This window comes from Phacochoerus africanus, chromosome 15 (assembly GCF_016906955.1).
Source record: "Phacochoerus africanus isolate WHEZ1 chromosome 15, ROS_Pafr_v1, whole genome shotgun sequence".
NCBI classification, from domain to species: Eukaryota; Metazoa; Chordata; class Mammalia; order Artiodactyla; family Suidae; genus Phacochoerus; species Phacochoerus africanus.
In genome coordinates, this window is record NC_062558.1 from 111648450 (window position 1) to 111667855 (window position 19406).

The following is a 19406-nucleotide window of genomic DNA, read 5'->3' on the forward strand; positions in this document are numbered from 1 at the left end:
AGATGGCTACCATTGTTACCCACATTTTACTATGAAAGGAGTTATGTCCTTGGTTAGCACTGCAAAGACCTTCCCCCTAGCACTCAACTTTATTCCCCATTACATCTTTTTGTCTCTCCCTCCAGATACAGAGATTCCAAAAAGGCTCCTCTCCAAACAGCATTTCTTCATAAATCACATGGACCAAGCCCCAAAGCTTTCCCATATAACTAGCCCTTTCAGACGGACAAAGACCTCAGAATGTCAACCTTCTCCAATATAAACAATGAAGGAGTTCCCACTGGGCTCAGTGGTAACAAACCCAACTAGTATCCATGAGGATGTGGGTTCAATCTTCCCATTCTGTACTTTGTCATACAGAATATTAAAAAGACATACACTCAAGGGTTGAGATTTAAATAGAATTTTTACTGCTTTATCAAAGATGCTCTTAAATGAAACTAGCATTTTTTTAAAACTATGAATGCATGTTGGTAAAAATCAATGACTACTAGCATAGTTTGGTGTTAGTACCTTTGTTCATGCTAAGTAAGGTGCGAGCTGTTTACCCACTACCCACCAATGCTTTTGTAGCATCAGTGAAAATGTCAACATAAAAAAAAAAAAAAAAGGCAGGAGTTCCCATCGTGGCGCAGTGGAAACGAATCTGACTAGGAACCATGAGGTTGCGGGTTCGATCCCTGCCCTTGCTCAGTGGGTTAAGGATCTGGCGTGGTCGTGAGCTGTGGTGTAGGTCGCAGACTCGGCTCAGATCTGGCGTTGCTGTGGCTCTGGCGTAGGCCGGGAGAAACAGCTCCAATTAGACCTCTAGCCTGGGAATCTCCATATGCTGCGAGTGTGGCCACCAATAGACCAAAAAAAAAGGCAAATAACATCCTAATATTATGAAAACAGCTTTGATTTCACTGACGTCCTCTGAAAAGGTTTCAGGGATTTATGAGCCACACTGACTTCATTTCCTCCTGTCCCACTCCCTCTCGGCCTACTACAATTTGGATTCTGTTCCCAAAAGGGCATTATTTTGCCAAGATGTCCAAACTGCTAAGTCCCGTGAATATTTTCATTATTATTTTTATTATCCACATTTCTGTAGCATTTCACCCTATTCATCACTTTCTTAAAACTCTGTCCTATTCCTATCATATAATTATTACTATATATTCTGGCCATTTCTCAATCTTCTTTGGAGGCTCTCCTGCTTCTAGCCATTTCTTGAATGTTGGTACTCTTTAGGATTCCATCCTTGGTTTCCTTCTTCAAAGTACTTTTTCAAGATGATCATTTTACTCCTATGCCTGATTACTCTCAAAATAGCTAAAGCTCTAGCCTGGACTTCTCTAGTAAATTCATATGTATATAGGTACATATGTGTGTGTGTGTGTGTGTGTGTGTGTGTGTGTACATGTGTGTGTTTATAATATGTGCATATATACATACATATTAAATATTATAGACATCTCTATTTGAATGTCTCACTGACATCTTAACATCAACACATACAAAACTGAACTCCTTTCTTTTCCCATTAAGTCTGTCATCTTTCCTGCACTTCCTATTATGGTGAGCAGTCCTACCATGCACCCAGTTGCCCTAGCCAGAAAGCTAGCAGGCATTCATGACTCTTTACCCTGTCTCCTGCCACCCATATTCAGTCTACCTCCCAGCACTATCAGTTCTACCTCCTAAATCTCTCTTGCCCTTCCCCTCCTCCTTTTCACTCCACTGCCACAGTTCAGGCTCTCTGCCTTAGTTCATGGCCCACCCTACCCTGAGCCATGATTATTTAACAACTTCATAACTAGTGTGCAGCTCTACCCCAGCCACACTTGAATCCATCATCCACAATGCTGCCAGAGAAGTATTTCCTTTTTGGCAGGGGGGGCCCATACCCTCAGCTTGTGGAGGTTCCCAGGCTAGGGGGTCTAATCTGAGCTACAGCTGCCGGCCTATGCCACAGCCACAGCAACATCAGATCCAAGCCACATCTGCGACCTATACCACAGCTCACGGCAACACCAGATCTTTAACCCACAGAGCAAGGCCACATCCTTATGGATCCTAGTTGGGTTCGTTAACCGCTGAGCCATGACGGGAACTCCCCAGAGAAGTATTTCTAAAATGCTGATCTGATTATGCCATTCCCCTGCTTAAAACTTTTTAGGGTTTCTCTTTGCTATCATCATGAAATCTAAAATCGTTACCATGACATACCAGATCATTTATGATCCAGCCACATCTCTCTCTCCTTTTGAAACTCTACAACCTAGTCACACTGCATTTCCTCAAACATGCTAATTGCTACATATACATATCTTTATCTATTATACCTGAATCTATAAGAGCCTTTTCCCCAACTACTGCTACTTAGTCTTTAAGCCTCAAATCAGATGTCATCTCCTGCAGGAGGAACCCTGGAGGCAGGGTTATGTGCCTATTGTATATGCACCTCATAAATGTGTATAGAAATTAGATGAACAAACTCCACCATAGTAAAAATAAATGTAGGAGTTTCCTGGCTCAGTGGAAATGAATCTGACTAGTATCCATGAGGATGCAGGTTCGATCCCTGGCCTCCTTCAGTGGGTTAGGGATCTGGCGTTGCCATGAGCTGTGGTGTAGGTCGCAGATGTGGCTTGGATCCTGAATTGTTATGGCTGTGGTGTAGGCTGGCAGCTGTAGCTTGGATTTGACCCCTAGCCTGGCAACTTCCACATGCCAAGGGTGCAGCCCTAAAAAGAAAAAAAAAAAAATTAATGTAGAGGAGATCATGTTATTTGCTAAATACAATTCAACATATATATTAATTTGCATGTGTAAATTTTCAGGTGTAAAACATGTTTTTTTTGTTTGTTTACAATACAGGTATATAGCAAATTAGGGCAAAGACTTCACCTTTTATTTCTTCTATAACTTATGAAAACAAATTAGTTTGGAGTTCGTGCTGTGACACAATGGGTTAAGACTTCAGTGGCTTGGGCTGCTACAAAGGTGAGGCTTCAATCCCCAGCCTGGTGCAGTGGGTTAAAGGATCCAGCATTGCTACAGGTGCAAATAGGTCATAGCTGTGGCTCAGACTCAATCCCTAGTCTAGGAACTTTCAAGTTGCAGGTATAGCCATTTAAAAAAAAAGGGGGGGGGGGAGTTCCCGTCATGGCTCAGTGGTTAATGAATCCGACTAGGAACCATGAGATTATGGGTTCGATCCTTGGCCTTGCTCAGTGAGTTAAGGATCTGGCATTGCCATGAGCTGTGGTGTAGGTTGCAGACTCGGCTTGGATCTGGCGTTGCTGTGGCTCTAGCGAAGGCCGGTGGCTACAGCTCTGATTCGACCCCTAGCCTGGGAACCTCCAAATGCTGTGGGTGCAGTCCTAGAAAATACCAAAAAAAAAGCTTCTAACTGAAGGATAATTATCTTGCACATACATAGTACTTTATAGTTTTCAAAGTATTTTCACAGGCATCCACTCAAATAATTTGCCACACACAGAGTCATTGAGTTAGGAAAGATAGGTTTCAACTCCATTTTGCAGAAGAGGGAAACAAGATACAGGGAGAAAAGGTTATCTGCCCAAGGTCACAATTTAGAATCAATACTTTTGGGAGTTCTCATTGTGGCACGTCGGAAACGAATCCAACTAGGAACCATAAGGTTACGCATTCAATCCCTGGCCTCGCTCAACGGGTTAAGGATCTGGCATTGCCATGAGCTGTGGTGTAGGTCGCAGACATGGTTTGGATCTGGCGTTGCTGTGGCTCTGGCATGGGCCAGCAGCTACAGCTTCGATTAGACCCCCCTAACCTGGGAACCTCCATATGCTGCAGGTGCAGCCCTAAAAAGACAAACAAACAAAAAAGAATTCAAAACTTTTGATCCCCAAACAAGTGGTCTTTCCAGAAGAACATTCTCTGTATTCGAGAACTGTTTTGCCAGTGAAATTCACAGTGACCAGATACAAATGAAAACAGCATTTTCAAAGTAAATTGCTTTGGCCTAGCACATGAGCCATCCCTCTAGCCATTCTACACCCAAACCCACATCATCAAATTCTTTCCAATATCTTTAATTTTAAGCAGCATGTATTTTTTCCATCTTTCCACACATTTTCTTTCTTCCTCTTTCCCTTGAGTTCCTTTTTTCTTTCATTCCTTCCTTTCACTTCCCTTTTCAATTTTCTCTTTTTTTAAAGGCCACACCTGTGACATATGGAAGTTCCCAGGCTAGGGTTCACATAGAGCTACAACTGTCAGCCTACACCACAGCCACAGCAACACCAGGTCTGAACCACATCTGCCACCTATACTGAAGCTTATGGCAATGCCGGATCCTTAACCCACTGAACGAGGCCAGGGACTGAACCTTCGTCCTCACAGACACTATGCTGGGTTCTTAATCAGCTGAGCCACAACAGGAACTCCCCTTTTCAATTTTCTTACTTTACCTTCCTAATTTCTTAAATTCTTACAAACTTAAAAGCTGTTGTACTATAAACATCTCATGGCAATACCAAAACTAGAATTTATTGTTTAAAATCCAACTCCTAATATCTTAAGTTAGGGATGGTTTTCTAAAATGCCTTTGTGTGCTGTGAAAAACTCTTACCTGCAGGTCTGTGCTTTAACTGCTTATAGAGATCAATGGCGCGCTGTTCCCTATGAAAGAGAAAACATGCTTTCATATGTGAAGATAGTTTAATGACTTTAATAATTCCCAAACTGAAATGAACAATGTTATCTGAATAGTTCAATGATCCCTTTTTTAAAGCAAGTACATACTGCCAAAGAATATTTTACAGAGCATTTCACTTAGTAATAAGATCTTAAGACACAAAGTTAAATATACTTCATATCTGTTCTGATTACTATCACATATATAATATCCTTGCATCAGAAACACTTAAATGGGCAAAATTGTGACCTGTAGTTTGAGAAAAAAATCTGAAGTTTCTAATCCAAACACTTAGAAAGTTAACCTTATTTAGGTAATTTAATAGACAATATCTTCCTTGAACAAAAAGTATGGTAAGTAAGGAATTAGTTTGTAACTTAGAATACTTGAAAAATTCTTAACATTCACATGAAAAGATGCTTTGATTTAAAAAAGAAAAGGTGGAGTTCCTGATGTTGCTCAGTGGTAATGAACCCAAATAGTATCCATGAGGATGCAGATTTGATCCTTGGCCTTACTCAGTGGGTTAAGGATCCAGTGTTGCCACAAGCTATGGTATAGGTCACAGACATGGCTGGGATCTAGCATTGCTGTGGCTGTGGCACAGGCTGGCAGCTGAAGCTCTGATTCAACCCCTAGCCTAGGAATTTCCATGTGCCGCAGGTGTGGCCCTTAAATAAATAAATAAGGTCAACCCAAAGAGTTATTTCCAAAATTCCCTGTGACTAAGAACTTCCTTTTTAAATACAATTCCAACATATGTGGGGAAAGGAAAACTGTAGAAAAGAACCACAGGGAGTTCCTGTTGTGGCTCAGTGGTTAACAAATCTGACTGGGAACCATGAGGTGGTGGGTTCGATCCCTGGCCTCCCTCAGTGGGTTGGGGATCTGGCATTGGTGTAGGTCAAAGATGCGGCTCGGATCTGGCGTTGCTGTGGCTCTGGCGTAGGCTGGCAGCTCCAGCTCCGATTCGACCCCTAGCCTGGGAACCTCCACGTGCTGTGGCAGCAGCCCTGGAAAAGACAAAAAAAAAAAAAAAGAAAAAAAGAAAAGAACCACATACAGACTTAATCTGCCAGAAACACAAAGAACAAACAATCTGCTACCAAAAATTACAGATACCAACACCAACAACATGAGTTTACCCTTACAGAGATTCCATCAAGTCTCCCTGACGCCGTCCATAGGGGCTCTTCTGTAGCTCCATGATTTCAGTGTGCAGGGACATGATTTGATCCTCCAGATATCCAATGACACCCACCTAAAATATGATGAAACAAAGTAAATGACAGGCTCTCTACCACACAACACAGTGAAGAACTCAGAGAATAACTTGCTGCAGTAAGAAAACTAAATGATTTAATGCAAAATACTGATTTTTTTCAAGTTTTCTTATCTTTCATATTATGACACTTAATTTTCACATGAGAACAAACTTATTCCTATGCTTCTCTCATTTCTCTCCTGACAACAGTAAACTACTAGCATTTCTTTCTTCTCCTGAGAAGCAAAAAGACAGAAGTGTCACTAACATGAAAAAGTGGCCATCAAAACCACTGCATCTCAGTTTTAAGATTTCATTACCTCTTGTTCCCAAATGCCTTGAATAGGAGTTCCTGTCACGGCTCAGTGGTTAAGGAATCCGACTAGGAGCCATGAGGTTGCGGGTTCGATCCCTGGCCTTGCTCAGTGGGTTAAGGATCTGGCGTTGCCCTGAGCTGTGGTGTAGGTCACAGACGAGGCTCAGATCCCGCGTTGCTGTGGCTCTGGCATAGGCTGGTGGCTACAGCTCCGATTAGACCCCTAGCCTGGGAACCTCCATATGCCGTGGAAGCGGCCCTAGAAAAGGCAAAAAGACCAAAAAAAAGAAAAAAGAAAATCCAAATGCCTTGAATAAGGATGCAGAAAGATAAAGACACTGGATTTCTTAACCCAGGATACGAACTGCCCCACCCATGTCCTCAGGAAAGTGCTGGCATCAAGGAGACCAATAACTTAATGGGAACAAGAAAAGATGTAAGGAAGGAATCTGCCGCCTAAAGAATGACCTATACCCAGTGTGACCATATAATTTACTGTTCAAAACAGCATAATTTTGAAAATAAGTACTATTGAAAGTTATGGCAAGACAGGTATAAACCGAAATATGCAGCCATCCTATCTAAACCAGTCATAAAAATAATAGCGATGGAGTTTCCGTCATGGCGCAGTGGTTAACGAATCCAACTAGGAACCATGAGGTTGAGGGTTCGGTCCCCGCCCTTGCTCAGTGGGTTAACGATCCGGCGTTGCCGTGAGCTGTGGTGTAAGCCGCAGACGCAGCTCGGATCCCGAGTTGCTGTGGCTCTGGCGTAGGCCGGTGGCTACAGCTCCGATTCAACCCCTAGCTTGGGAACCTCCATATGCTTCGGGAGCGGCCCAAGAAATAGCAGCAACAACAACAACAACAACAACAACAAAAAATAATAATAGTGATAACTATCATTTGTTATTCATTCCTATTTGATCTGTATAACTCTAGTAAAAAAGTTATAGTCCCCATATTATAATGTAGAAACTAAAACTCAGTGAAGCTTCAGTTTAGTTTCATTTGCCCAAAACACTTGTTTTTTATCCACTATGGTACTTCCTTCTATACACACAAAGCATCTACTAGATATTTGTCTGATATTCAGGAATGACATGAAAAATACTTTATGTAGCAAAACCAAAGACAATTTCTAAAGGAGACCTCAGGAATTAATAAGCACACAGAGTGAGCTCAGTGATTTTTACCTCAGCATAGTGGATAGCCTTTTCTTCCATTTCTTTCCATGCTTTTAACATTTTTTCTGAGGCTGAAAAAAAAGTCTTGATCGGTTATCCCAGAAACAGCCAAAGCTTTAATTACTGATCTATCCATTTCCTTACCATTTCAACATCAAAAACAGAGTTATGGGTTGAACTGTCCCCCCAAAAGATAGGCTGAAGTTCTAACTCAGTACTTCAGAATGTGGCTTTATTTGGAAACAGGGTCACTGCAGACTCAATTAGCTAAATTAAGATGGACTCTTACCCAGTATGACTAGTGTCCTTATAAGAGGAGAAGAGACATAGACATATAAACAGAAACGTCCATTTGGCAAGAGGCAGAGATTCAAGAGCTATATAGCTGCAATTCAAGGAATGTGAAGGATTGCTGACAAACTGGGAAAAATCAAGAGAGGCTTCTTCTCCACAGGTTTCAGAGCGAGCATGGCCCTGCCAACACCTTGATTTTGTAATTTCAGCCTCTGAAACTATGAGATAAAAAACTTGTGTTTTAAGCCATCCATTTTATAGCAATTTGTTATGGCAATGGCAACCCTAGGAAACTAATACAGATAATATTCTCTTTTAAAAAAGGAAATATAAAAAGTAATACATGAACACAATTTTTTTTAAATCGAACACTATAAAGGGATATAAAAAGCCTCTCTCTTCCTCCTCTCCACCCTCTCCCTTCAGGGATCCCATTCTTAATCATTTATTACATAGAACACATATCCTTTTCTCACACAAATGGGACCATCTATAAATGTCTTTCCTTCTTTGCTTTTTTCCCCCAACTTAAAACATTGCTATTAAAGACCTAAGTGATCTTGTAATATCAGCAAACATAGGTCCACCTCCTTCATTTATTTATTATTTATTTACTTATTTACTTATTTATTTATTTTTACTTTTTAGGGCCACGCTCGCAGCATATGGAGGTTCCCAGGCTAGGGGTCGAATCGGAGCTATAGCTGCCGGCCTATACCAGAGCCACAGTAATGCAGGATCTGAGCTGAGTCTGCGACCTACACCACAGTTCATGGCAACACCAGATCCTTAACCCACTGAAGAAGGCCAACCTCATGGTTCTTAGTTGGATTTGTTTCTGCTATGCCACATGGGAACTTCCTCACTCTTTTTAAATAGTAGTATAAGATAGACAACTGACAAGACAAATCAAAGATAATTTGGTGGGATAATTATGATATTTTACAACCTATCAGAATGCCTATAATATACAAACAGAAATAAAACATCAATCATAGAACCAGTTAGTGGGTAAACTTATTTATCCAACTGGACCCTGCTGATCATTTACACATACCTTACTCAACGTAAGTATACAAATAAGATTTGTTTTCCAAAAAAAGGATTTGTTTCATGAAGGAAAACAAAAATGCTGAGGGTGACTCCTTTGGTTTATTATTTGAATTTTAATTCTGCTTTTCACACTGCCTTAGTACATCTGAAGGGAGATAAGCTTGGAGTGAAAAACCAAAAAATTAGTGGCTATGTACACAATAAAAAACAGTTGGACTCCACAATAGGTGCTTTAGGGAATAAAAAACAAAGAAAAACACCTAGAATTATTTGTGTTATTGTTTACAAAAAGGTAAGTAGTTTAAGACTTCTCAGGCTAAAAAGTAGCCCCAATACAGACTTTATATCTGTTTTTAAAATAAGGTGTGACAATGACAAATTCTTAAATCATTTCTGTATCTTCCTGGCTGAACAATTTTATTTAGTCCAATACCTTGGCAAAACACTTCTCGGCCTTTTGGCTAAGATGAAGTGCAATTCTTTGGTGGCGGTGGAAGAGGGAGTTGTTGCTCAACTAAAGGCTAAGAAAAAAAAAGAAGTAACATTCAAATCGAACATGGTTTATGATGATTTGAGATGTCGTGTCTTTTTCTAATGAATGAAAGTGAAACAACTGGCTATGAGGTAAGAAGGAAATAACAGCAGATAGCTTCAAGAGACTAGACACTTCCTTCAGATACATTACCCAACACTTACATATCCCATAAGTCATCTGCTCACTATATCTTTCCAAGTCAAGTTGAATGCTTTTGTGAAAAAACTCCAATTTCGCTTTCAATTGCTGAGATGCTGAGATCAAGGTGTTCTTCATTTTTGTCAAGTTAGCATTATATCTAAGAAGACTTAACCTAAACCATAGCAAGAAAAAAAAGATACCAGCATTTCAGAAATATTGGACAAAAATTTTAAAACTCAAATAGCCATAAGCCCAAAGTCTATGTTTCTATTATCAATCTACGAGAAACAGTTGATTTCTAGAATCTGGTCTCTAAAGACTTCCTGCCTATGATACTCTATGATAAAACAATTTTCTTACACTAGGGCTGTTCAGGAACAACTGTCAAGCTATTGCAACTGGGTAGTTTCAGACCACTGGTAAAAATTCTAGAAATCTGATCAGAATATTACATTTCAGGAGTTCCTTCTGTGGCAAAGTGGGTTAAGAATCCAAGTGCAGCAGTTCCCATTGTGGCTAAGCAGTGACGAACCCAACAAGTATCCATGAGGGTTCAATCCCTGGCCTCACTCAGTGGGTTAATGATTTAGCATTGCTGTAAGCTGTGGTGTAGGTTGCAGACACGGCTCAGACCGTGTTACTGTGGCCCCGGCCTAGGCTAGCAGTTGCACCAGCTCCGATTCAACCCCTGGCCTGGGAACTTCCATATGCTGAGGGTGCAGCCCTAAAAAGACAAAAGCAACAACAAAAAACAAAAACGAACAAAAAAAGAATCTGTATTGAGAGGCTTGGGTCAATGTGGAGGCATGGATTTGATCCCCTGCCTGGTGCAGTGAGTGAAAGGATCCAGTGTTGCTGCAGCTGTGGTGTAGGTCACAATTGCAGTTTGGATTCAATCCCTGGCCGTAGAACCTCCATATGCCATGGGTTCGGCCATTTAAAAAAAAAAAAAAGAATATTACATATCAAATTGGCCCAGTAATAAAGTATTATATGAGATACGGACTACTGAAAACTGGCAAGGTTAATTCATGAGTATTAATGCACATGACACTGTGCCTATAAACAGCAGAATCCACTTACATTGCTGCTCTCTGTCCCTGAAAGAGCCTGCTATAGTCTTCTTTTAGCCCAGACACATAGTGTACTGCTTCGGCCCATACTTTACGCAGTTGTATAATTGGAAGCTGTATTTTGCTGTCCTGTACTGTATGTAAGAGGATGGGGAAAAGGAAAGGGGAGTCATTTTTTAAGATTAAAATCTTAGAATTCACTAATTATTCTTTGTGATTTCCTGACCATACAAATAGCATTCCCATAGATGTTAACTGATGCTAGAAAGATCACTTCTTACTGCTACATTCAGTCAATGTACATTTACTGATTGCCTGCAATACACGAGCCCTGCTCCAGTTACAAGGGAAATAAAAATGAAGGCATAATCACTAAATAATCACAAAGCTTACAATTATTCCTGTATCTGTCTTTTTTTCTTGCTTCTCTCCAACCTGGAATATTCTTTTTTCTCTCCATTAATCCAAATTCTCTATTTCTTTGAAGTTCTAAATCAAGCCCCACATCCTCCACAATCTGTCATGGTCTTCCCAGCTTTTGAATAACAAATTTCATCTCCCAGACTACAAATCAAGCTTCAGGAAAACATACAGGGTAAATAACATTTTAATAAAATATGTTTTCTTCAATGTAAGACTTACAAAATTATATATCTATAATTATCTCTTGCCTTTTCTTTGGCAAAGGGAATGCTTCTTTCTAAAACCATGGCAGGAGTTCCCGCTGTGGCTCAGCAGGATAAGAATCCATCTAGCATCCATGAGGATGCAGGTTCGATCCCTGGCCTTGCTCAGTGGGTTAGTGATCGGGTGATGCCGAGAAATGTGTAGGTCATAGACGTAGCTTGGATCTGGTGTTGCTGTGGCTGTGGCGTTGACCAAAGCTGTAGCTCCGAATGGACCCCTAACCTGGGAACTTCTATATGCCTCAGGTGCAACCCTAAAAAAATAAATAAATAAAGTGAAATAAAATCATGGAAGGTATGTATTAAGTTCAATGAAATTCCATTTTAACAGTATAAAATTCTCCAAGATTGAAGAGATTCATCTCATACTTTAAGGTGGCAATTATATCTCTGTTAAGTCTTTTCCAATGTAGGGAGTTCCTGTCATGGCTCAGTGGAAATGAATCTGACTAGTGTCCATGAGGATGCAGGTTCAAACCCTGGCCTCGCCCAGTGGGTTAAGGATCCAGTGTTGCCATGAGCTATGGTGTAGGTCACAGATGTGGCTCAGATCTGACATTGCTGTGGCCGTGGTGTAGGCCAGTAGCTACAGCTCTGATTCAATCCCTAGCCTGGGAATCTCCATATGCCATGAGTGCAGCCTAAAAAGACAAAAAAAAAAATCTTTTCCAATGTAAATCTTCACTACACTAGGTTCCATATTGAGAAAACACATTATCTGAAGCAGGCTTCAAAAAAATGAACCTGCGTGTCTATAAAAATCTTTGCCTCTCCTATTAATAATTAACAGCCTCAATTAACTTTTCTTCTATTCTTATACAGCCTCACTTACTCCTGAGGCTTCCTGTAATACACCAAGCAAAACAAACCAAAAAAACCCCACACACTTTAAAAAAAAAAAAGAATCTGGAGGAGGAAAACCTGATCAAAGGGGGGAAAAAAAAAACCCAAAAAACATTCTTTAAAAAATAAAGTCTGAGGAGTTCCTGTCATGGCGCAGTGGAAACGAATCTGACTAGGAAGTTTGAGATTGCAGGTTCGATCCCTAGCCTCGCTCAGTGGGTTAAGGATCTGGTGCTGCTATAGGCCAGCAGCTGTAGCTGTGATTAGACCCCTAGCCTGGGAACCTCCATTAAAAAAAAAAAAAATGTCTGAAAGGTCCCAGAAAGCTACCCTAATAGCAAGAGGCATACCAAGTATCTAGATCTTGGCTTCTAACACCATTCTCTTTTTTCTTTTTGGCTGCCCCAAGGCATATGGAGTTCCCAGGCCAGTGATCAGACCCAAGCCACAGCTGCAGCAATGCCAGATCTTTTAACCCACTGTGCCAGGCCAGGGATAGATTGAACCTGTGTCCTTGGCATTGCAGAGACACCAAGGATCTTGTTGTGACACAGTGGGAACTCCTCTAATACTATTCTTAAAGGAACTAGGGCTCCTTGGAGAATGTCTGATTCTAGGACCATTCAAGATGGGCCTGGAGTAGCATGTGGTGCCAGAAAGTAAAGAAGTGCTTAAAAAAACAAAAACAAGTAACTCTCATTGATGGGGCAAATAAAGACACACAAAAAGCCTGTGCTGAAAGAGCTCCTAATATAAGCTGCAACAATTTGAACAAAAAAAATAAACTAGTATTAGACCATAATCCATATTATAAAATAATCCATGAATTCAAATTGATATAATAAATGATTGAACAAATTAATAAATGGGAAAGAAGATATAAATCTTGCGTGCAGAAAAATTCCAAATAAATTATGTAACTATTCTACCCTAAAGGATGGGGAGCATAACTCCAACTCCTTAAGTGTGAGTTTTTGTATACAGTGATTTCCTTCCACAGGTTACAGTATGGAAAGAGGGGGAAAGGACTAAACTTTACACTGGAGAAATCTTATAAACACCACTTTAGCCCAGTGAGCAAGGTCATCACCAGTAGCCAATAATTATGTTGACATTATGTATCTTTTATATAACATGATAAAAATGGCACTTGACTTCTGTGATCTTTCTCTCAAAAGCCCACTAGCCCAGCCTAATCGTGAGAAAAAAAATCATGTAAATTGCAACAGAGGAGGATTCTACAAAATATCTGACCAGTACTTTTTTTTTTCCACACCCATAGCTTATGGAAGTTCTGAGGCCAGCTGCAACCTATGCCACAGCTGCAGCAATGTCAGATCCTTAACTCATTGCTCTTGGCCTGGAATTGAACTGTACCTCCACAGTAACATGAGTCACTACAAAGACAATGCCAGATCCTTAAACCAGTGCCACCGCAGGAACTCCCTGATCAGTACTTTCAAAGTCATCAAAAACAAGGAAAATCTGAGGAACTACTACAACCTAAGGAGACAGGACAACTAAATGTAATGTGGTGTCTTGCATAGGATTCTGGAATAGAAAAAGGACAAGAGATAAAAACAAAGGAAATCTAAATAAAGCATGAACTTTAGTCAATAATAATATATTGGTTCATTAACTGTAACAACAATATCATACTAATGAAGTTACCATCATGGCTCAGTGGAAACGAATCAGACTAGGATCCATGAGAACTCAGGTTTGATACCTGACCTCACTCAGTGGATTAAGGATCCGGAGTTGCTGGGGCTGTGGTGTAGGCCGGCAGCTATAGCTCCAATTTGACCCCTAGTCTGTGAACTTCCATATGCCACAGGTGCAGCCCTAAAAAGACAAAAAAAAAAAAAAAAAAAATTCCAGAGTTCCCATCATGGCTCAGTGGTTAGCAAATCCGACTAGGAACCATGAGGTTTCGGGTTCCATCCCTGGCCTTGCTCAGGGGGTTAAGGATCCGGTGTTGCCCTGAACTGTGGTGTAGGTCACAGACGTGGTTCAGATCCCACGTTGCTGTGGCTCTGGCATAGACTGGCAGCTACAGCTTCAATTGGACCCCTAGCCTGGGAACCTCCATATGCCGCCAGTGTGGCCCTAAAAGACAAAAAGACAAAAAACTTAAATTAAAAAAAATAAAAACTAATGAAAAGGAAAGATTACATAATTTTAGCTCTTAAGCCTAATTTTGTTCTTAATTTTACATTTTTGTGCTTGTTTTTAATTTTGGGTAGATAGAAATTAATCACTTAACTTCTTCAAAAGAACATAATTCTCTTAGGATGAATGAAATCATTTAAATGCTAAGCAGTATTCACAAGATAAAATGAAGTATTTGAATACGCTTAAATAGTGAAGGACCAACTAAAAAGTGGGCTTAACTAATAGTGGAGATTCATTGTTTTATATGTGAGAGCCCTATCCACAGGAAAGTAAGTCTTCTCCCAAATGAGCGATCTGGTGGTCATTTTTTATTTATATTTTTTGTCTTTTTAGGGCCACACCTGTGCCATTTGGAGGTTCCCAGGCTAGGGGTCAAATTGGAGCTACAGCTGCCAGCCTACAAACACAGCCACAGCAATGCCAGATTTGAGCCTCATCTGCGACCTACACATCAGCTCATGGTAATGCCAGATCCTTAACCCACTGAGCAAGGCCAGGGATCGAACCTGCGCCCTCAAGGATCCTAGTCAGATTCATTTCTGCTGAGCCAGAACTCTGATCTGGTGGTAATTTAAATCTACCTTTTCACCTTCCAAACCATGCAAACCCATCTTCCACCATATGTAGAACCTTGAAGTATGAGATACAGAACAGAAACACCTAAAGACCCTTTCTACTCATCATATTGAGTCAAAATTTTATTATTTCAGATTTAAAGCTCAGTCAGAAATGGACTATACTTACCAATATAATTTACGCAGTCAGATAAGCTTCTGGAAGCAAATGGTCCTTCATATACAGTCTTACTCTTATCAAACAAATAAACCATATAGCTATCACAGCCCCTCTGCAAAAAGAAACAAACAATTAAAAAAAAAAATCCCTGAAAATCCTAGGCTGGTACCTAAGCACTGGATTTCCTACTCTGAAATGCAAATAATGAAGTAAATTTCATTAGCATATATCTCAGATTTAAGGTCTAAATTGTTGTTTAGAAAAAAAAAATAACTATAGTGTGGGAGTTCCCACTGCAGCGCAGTGGAAACGCATCTGACTAGGAACCATGAGGTTGCGGGTTCAATCCCTGGCCTTGCTCAGTGGGTTAAGGATATGGCGTTGCTGTGAACTGCGGTGTTGGGTCACACGCGAGGCTCGGATCTGGCATTGCTGTGGCTGTGGTGCTGGCCGGCAACTACAGCTCCAATTCGACCCCTATTCTGGGAACCTCCACATGCTGTGGGTGCAGCCCTTAAAAAAAAAAAGAAAAGAAAAACTATAGTGTGGACTAAAGTGAAACAATCACTAGACCCAAAAGGACAAAAGCAAAAAGTCATATATTCATATAATGGGAATACTATTCAGTAATCAAAAGGAATAAAGTACTGATATATACTATGACATGAATGAATCTAAAAAACATAATGGTAAGTGAAAGAAGTCAGTCGCAAGAGATTATAGATTATATGGTTCCATTTATATGAAATGTTCAGAAACGGTAAATCTATAAAGGTGGAATAATAGATTAGTGGTCTGGAGTTCCTGTCGTGGCTCAGTGGTTAACGAATCTGACTAGGAACCATGAGGTTGTGTGTTCGATCCCTGGCCTTGCTCAGTGGGTTAAGGATCCGGCGTTGCCGTGAGCTATGATGTAGGTCGCAGATGCGGTTCAGATCCTGCGTTGCTGTGGCTCTGGTGTAGGCCAGTGGCTACAGCTCCGAGTAGACCCCTAGCCTGGGAACCTCCATATGGCATGGGTGCAGCCCTAGAAAAAGACAAATAAATAAATAAATAAATAAATAAATAAATAAGTGGTCTTCTGGGGTAGATGTTAACAGGTAATGAACATGAAGGATCTTACTGAGATGGAAATGTTTTAAAACTGACTTATGGTAATGGCTGTGCAATAAGGGTAGTTTGCTTAAAAAAAAAAAAAAAGGTCACTGAATTGTACACTTGAAATGCATACATTGGAGTTCCTGTTGTGGCTCAGTGGTAACAAACCTGACTAGCATCCATGATGATGCGGGTTTGATCCCTGGCCCCACTCAGTGGGTTAAAGATCCGGTGTTGCCATGAGCTGTGGTGCAGGTCACAGACGCAGCTCAGATCCTGCCATTGCTGTGGCGCAGGCCAGCAGCTGCAGCTCCAATTTGACCCCTAACCTGGGAACTTCCATAATTCCCACAGGTGAGGCCCTAAAAAAAAAAAAAAAAGCATAAATTACATGATATATAAAATATGCTTCAATAAAGTCAAAAAAAGAAAAAAATGAAAGAGTCATGACCACCATCACATTTTAATCATCCATCTACCCTTGGCAGGATCTATGAGACCACTGATCTAATTTCAAGGTTCTAAGCTTCAGTATAAAAAGGGGAAAAAAACAGGCGGAGAAAACTGGCACCAAAGAGAAAGGCATGTACAGTTCAAAGTAACAAATGTTTCACTTCTACCTTTACACCCTGCAAAGCAATAAGAATGATGAGTAGGAAGAACCTAAAAGGAGAATTCTAGGATGTATACCATCCCCCAAAGGATTCCAAGTATACATCAAAAATACAGAGCATGCAATCCCTCTATGCAAACATATTTCTTATGCTCTAGGTATATTGAAATTGTCTTACGACTCCATCCAAAACACATTGAGAGGCTGGTTTCCGAGGATCAAGAGAAATTCCCATCTCTGAAAGAAGCTCTTGAGAACCAGTATTTATTCCAGTTTCACGCTCAATACGAGACTGCAGTGAATGAAGACTTTCATCAGGTGGTAACAGAAAAGAAATTATCTTTGCAGAAGTCATATTTAGGATGTGTACTATCTGTTTAAGAAAAAAGAGGAATAATTATTGGTCATTTGCTACATAAAAGATTTCAGTGCTAGACACAAAGGGAAATATAAGCAAAAGGCATTATCTCTGCATTAAACAAGGTTCAATCATTTTCCAAAGTGAGATCTCTAATTATAAAATGACAATCTGAAAACTGAAGAGTACAGTTTACTTTCTACAACAGATTTTAGTTCCAAGGAATAAAGTTTCAATGTTCTAGGGATGTACAAAATAAAAAAATTAAAACCCCAATCTTAAAAGCCAACACTTAAAAATAAAGACAACACCTATTTTGAGAAATATTATCACTAACCTAGAAAGAAGTATTCCCATTTATGAAGTACCTAACAGATGCTATCCACAAGTTAAGTGATCCACATAACATCCCATTAATTACATCTTTTAATTTCTATTTTGGCAGAGAGAAACCAGAGCTCTAGAACTTCTCACCTAAAGCCCCACTGAAAGCAGCCTGATAAGCAAAGTATTGTGAGAGAATTAGGTATGGCTTGACCCAGGTAACCAAGGACAGCCACAGAGTTAGAGGTCAGTCTTTTGAACACAGCATAATTTTTTGGCCACATCCATGACATGGAGAAGTTCCTGGGCTAGGAATCAAACCTGAGCCACAGCAGTGATCCAAGCCACAGCAATGACAACACCAGATCCCTAACTGCTAAGCCACCAAGGAATTCCCAAACACAACATAAAAAGTTTTTAAATCCTTTTCCTTTCACTGTCCTTAGATAAGCCATACAAAATTAATACCCATGTTTCCCAATGCCTTACGTTGACTAGTGCATGCAAATGATTAAAATTATCTCTGCTAGAAATGTTTATTACAGAGGTAAAGCATTAACGTTCCTTTAACATATAATGACCTTCTAAGTTTGAAACACATAGGGGTAAGAGAAGGAATTCTTTCAAACTGACGTGGATTACAATACAAGCATACCAGCTAAGACCTTCCACTCCTTCCCAGCCAAGGCAGATTTCACACTGTGACAGTGGCCACAAAGAGCAACAGCAGAAACTTAGTATGAAAATCCCAATGTGGACATTTACTTTACACAGAGCACATTTCAACAAGGCTAAGTGATCATAGCATCTCATTACCTAAGCTGAGCAGAAGTGAGCAAAAGAAAGGGAGAAGAAATACGACCTAAATTAATCCTTTTGTTCACTCAAGTATTTGACAGAACCTACTATGGTACACACTATTAAGTGTGTTGTGCTAGCAGTGGATATGCAAATTGAGCAACTTAATGATCTTTGCCCTCCAAAGGATAATAGTTAAATAAAAGATATTAATAAACATTAAAAGAACTAAAATACAAGGCAAAATGCAATAGGTACTGTAATGATATAAAGTATTGTGCAGATTCCAAAGGAGATCATTTGGTGAGAGAAAAGGGGGGCTTTATAGAGGAGGCACTATTCGAGCTAAGCTTTGAAAAGGAAGAATGATTAGCACAAGAAAAGACTAAAAAAAGAAAGGTTCTTCTAGGCAGAAAACAAGGTAGGCAAAGGAAGTAGAAAGGGATGAGCATAATCAGAGAATATAAATTTTTCAGTTCAACTGTACCTAAAATGATGCCCCCTTGGGGTATAATAGGAGGTAAGACTGGAAGCGTAGGATGAAATAAGACCAAGATAGGTTCTAAACACCAATGTAAGGGTTTGGAATTTATTCAATAGGCAAAAAGGAACGATGGAAAGCTTTCTAAATTGAAAACCTGACAAGTTCAGAATTGCTCAAACATTCAAAAGATAAATCTCACAGGAGTTCCTGTCACGGCTCAGTGGTTAACGAATCCGACTAGGAACCATGAGGTTGCGGGTTCGATCCCTGGCCTTGCTCAGTGGTTAAGGATCTGGCGCTGCCGTGAGCTGTGGTGTAGGTTGCAGACGCGGCTTGGATCCTGAATGCTGTGGCTCTGGTGTAGGCCGGCAGCTACAGCGTGGATTAGACCCCCTAGCCTGGGAACCTCCATATGCCATGGGTATGGCCCTAGAGAAAGACAAAAAAAATAAATAAATCTCACAAAATAACTGAATAGGTAGATTGAAGAAGAAGGAATGGTTAGAAAGCCAGTTTCCAATCTCAGTAACTAGAAAGGCGGTAGCGCAAGTAAGAGGTACAAGAAAAGCTGTAGAAGCAGTTAATGGAGCAAATGTTCTCAGTTTTCTATGAATTACATCCTGGGTGCCAGTGGGACCAGTAAGTATAGTTATAAATATTCTGCAGAGCTGTGCAAAGATAAATTTGGGAGTTACACACATTCAGTTTATCGTTAAAGTTATACAACTGAAAAGACTGCCAAAGAAAAGGAAGAAAAGTAATAC

General features: G+C 40.2%; 1 protein-coding gene across 4 annotated transcripts in view; it reads right to left on the reverse strand.

Annotated features, from left to right (window-relative positions):
* CHUK (component of inhibitor of nuclear factor kappa B kinase complex) overlaps positions 1-19406 on the reverse strand; it is a 47320-nt gene that overhangs the window by 7746 nt on the left and 20168 nt on the right. For all 4 annotated transcript variants that reach the window (XM_047760352.1, XM_047760351.1, XM_047760354.1 and 1 more), the window contains exons 10-16: positions 16857-17051; positions 14977-15079; positions 10539-10662; positions 9476-9627; positions 7442-7503; positions 5818-5927; positions 4601-4650 (exon numbers count right to left, since the gene is read on the reverse strand). In XM_047760352.1, coding sequence (XP_047616308.1) covers positions 4601-4650; positions 5818-5927; positions 7442-7503; positions 9476-9627; positions 10539-10662; positions 14977-15079; positions 16857-17051 — 796 coding nt within the window. The remainder of the gene's footprint in view (positions 1-4600; positions 4651-5817; positions 5928-7441; positions 7504-9475; positions 9628-10538; positions 10663-14976; positions 15080-16856; positions 17052-19406) is intronic.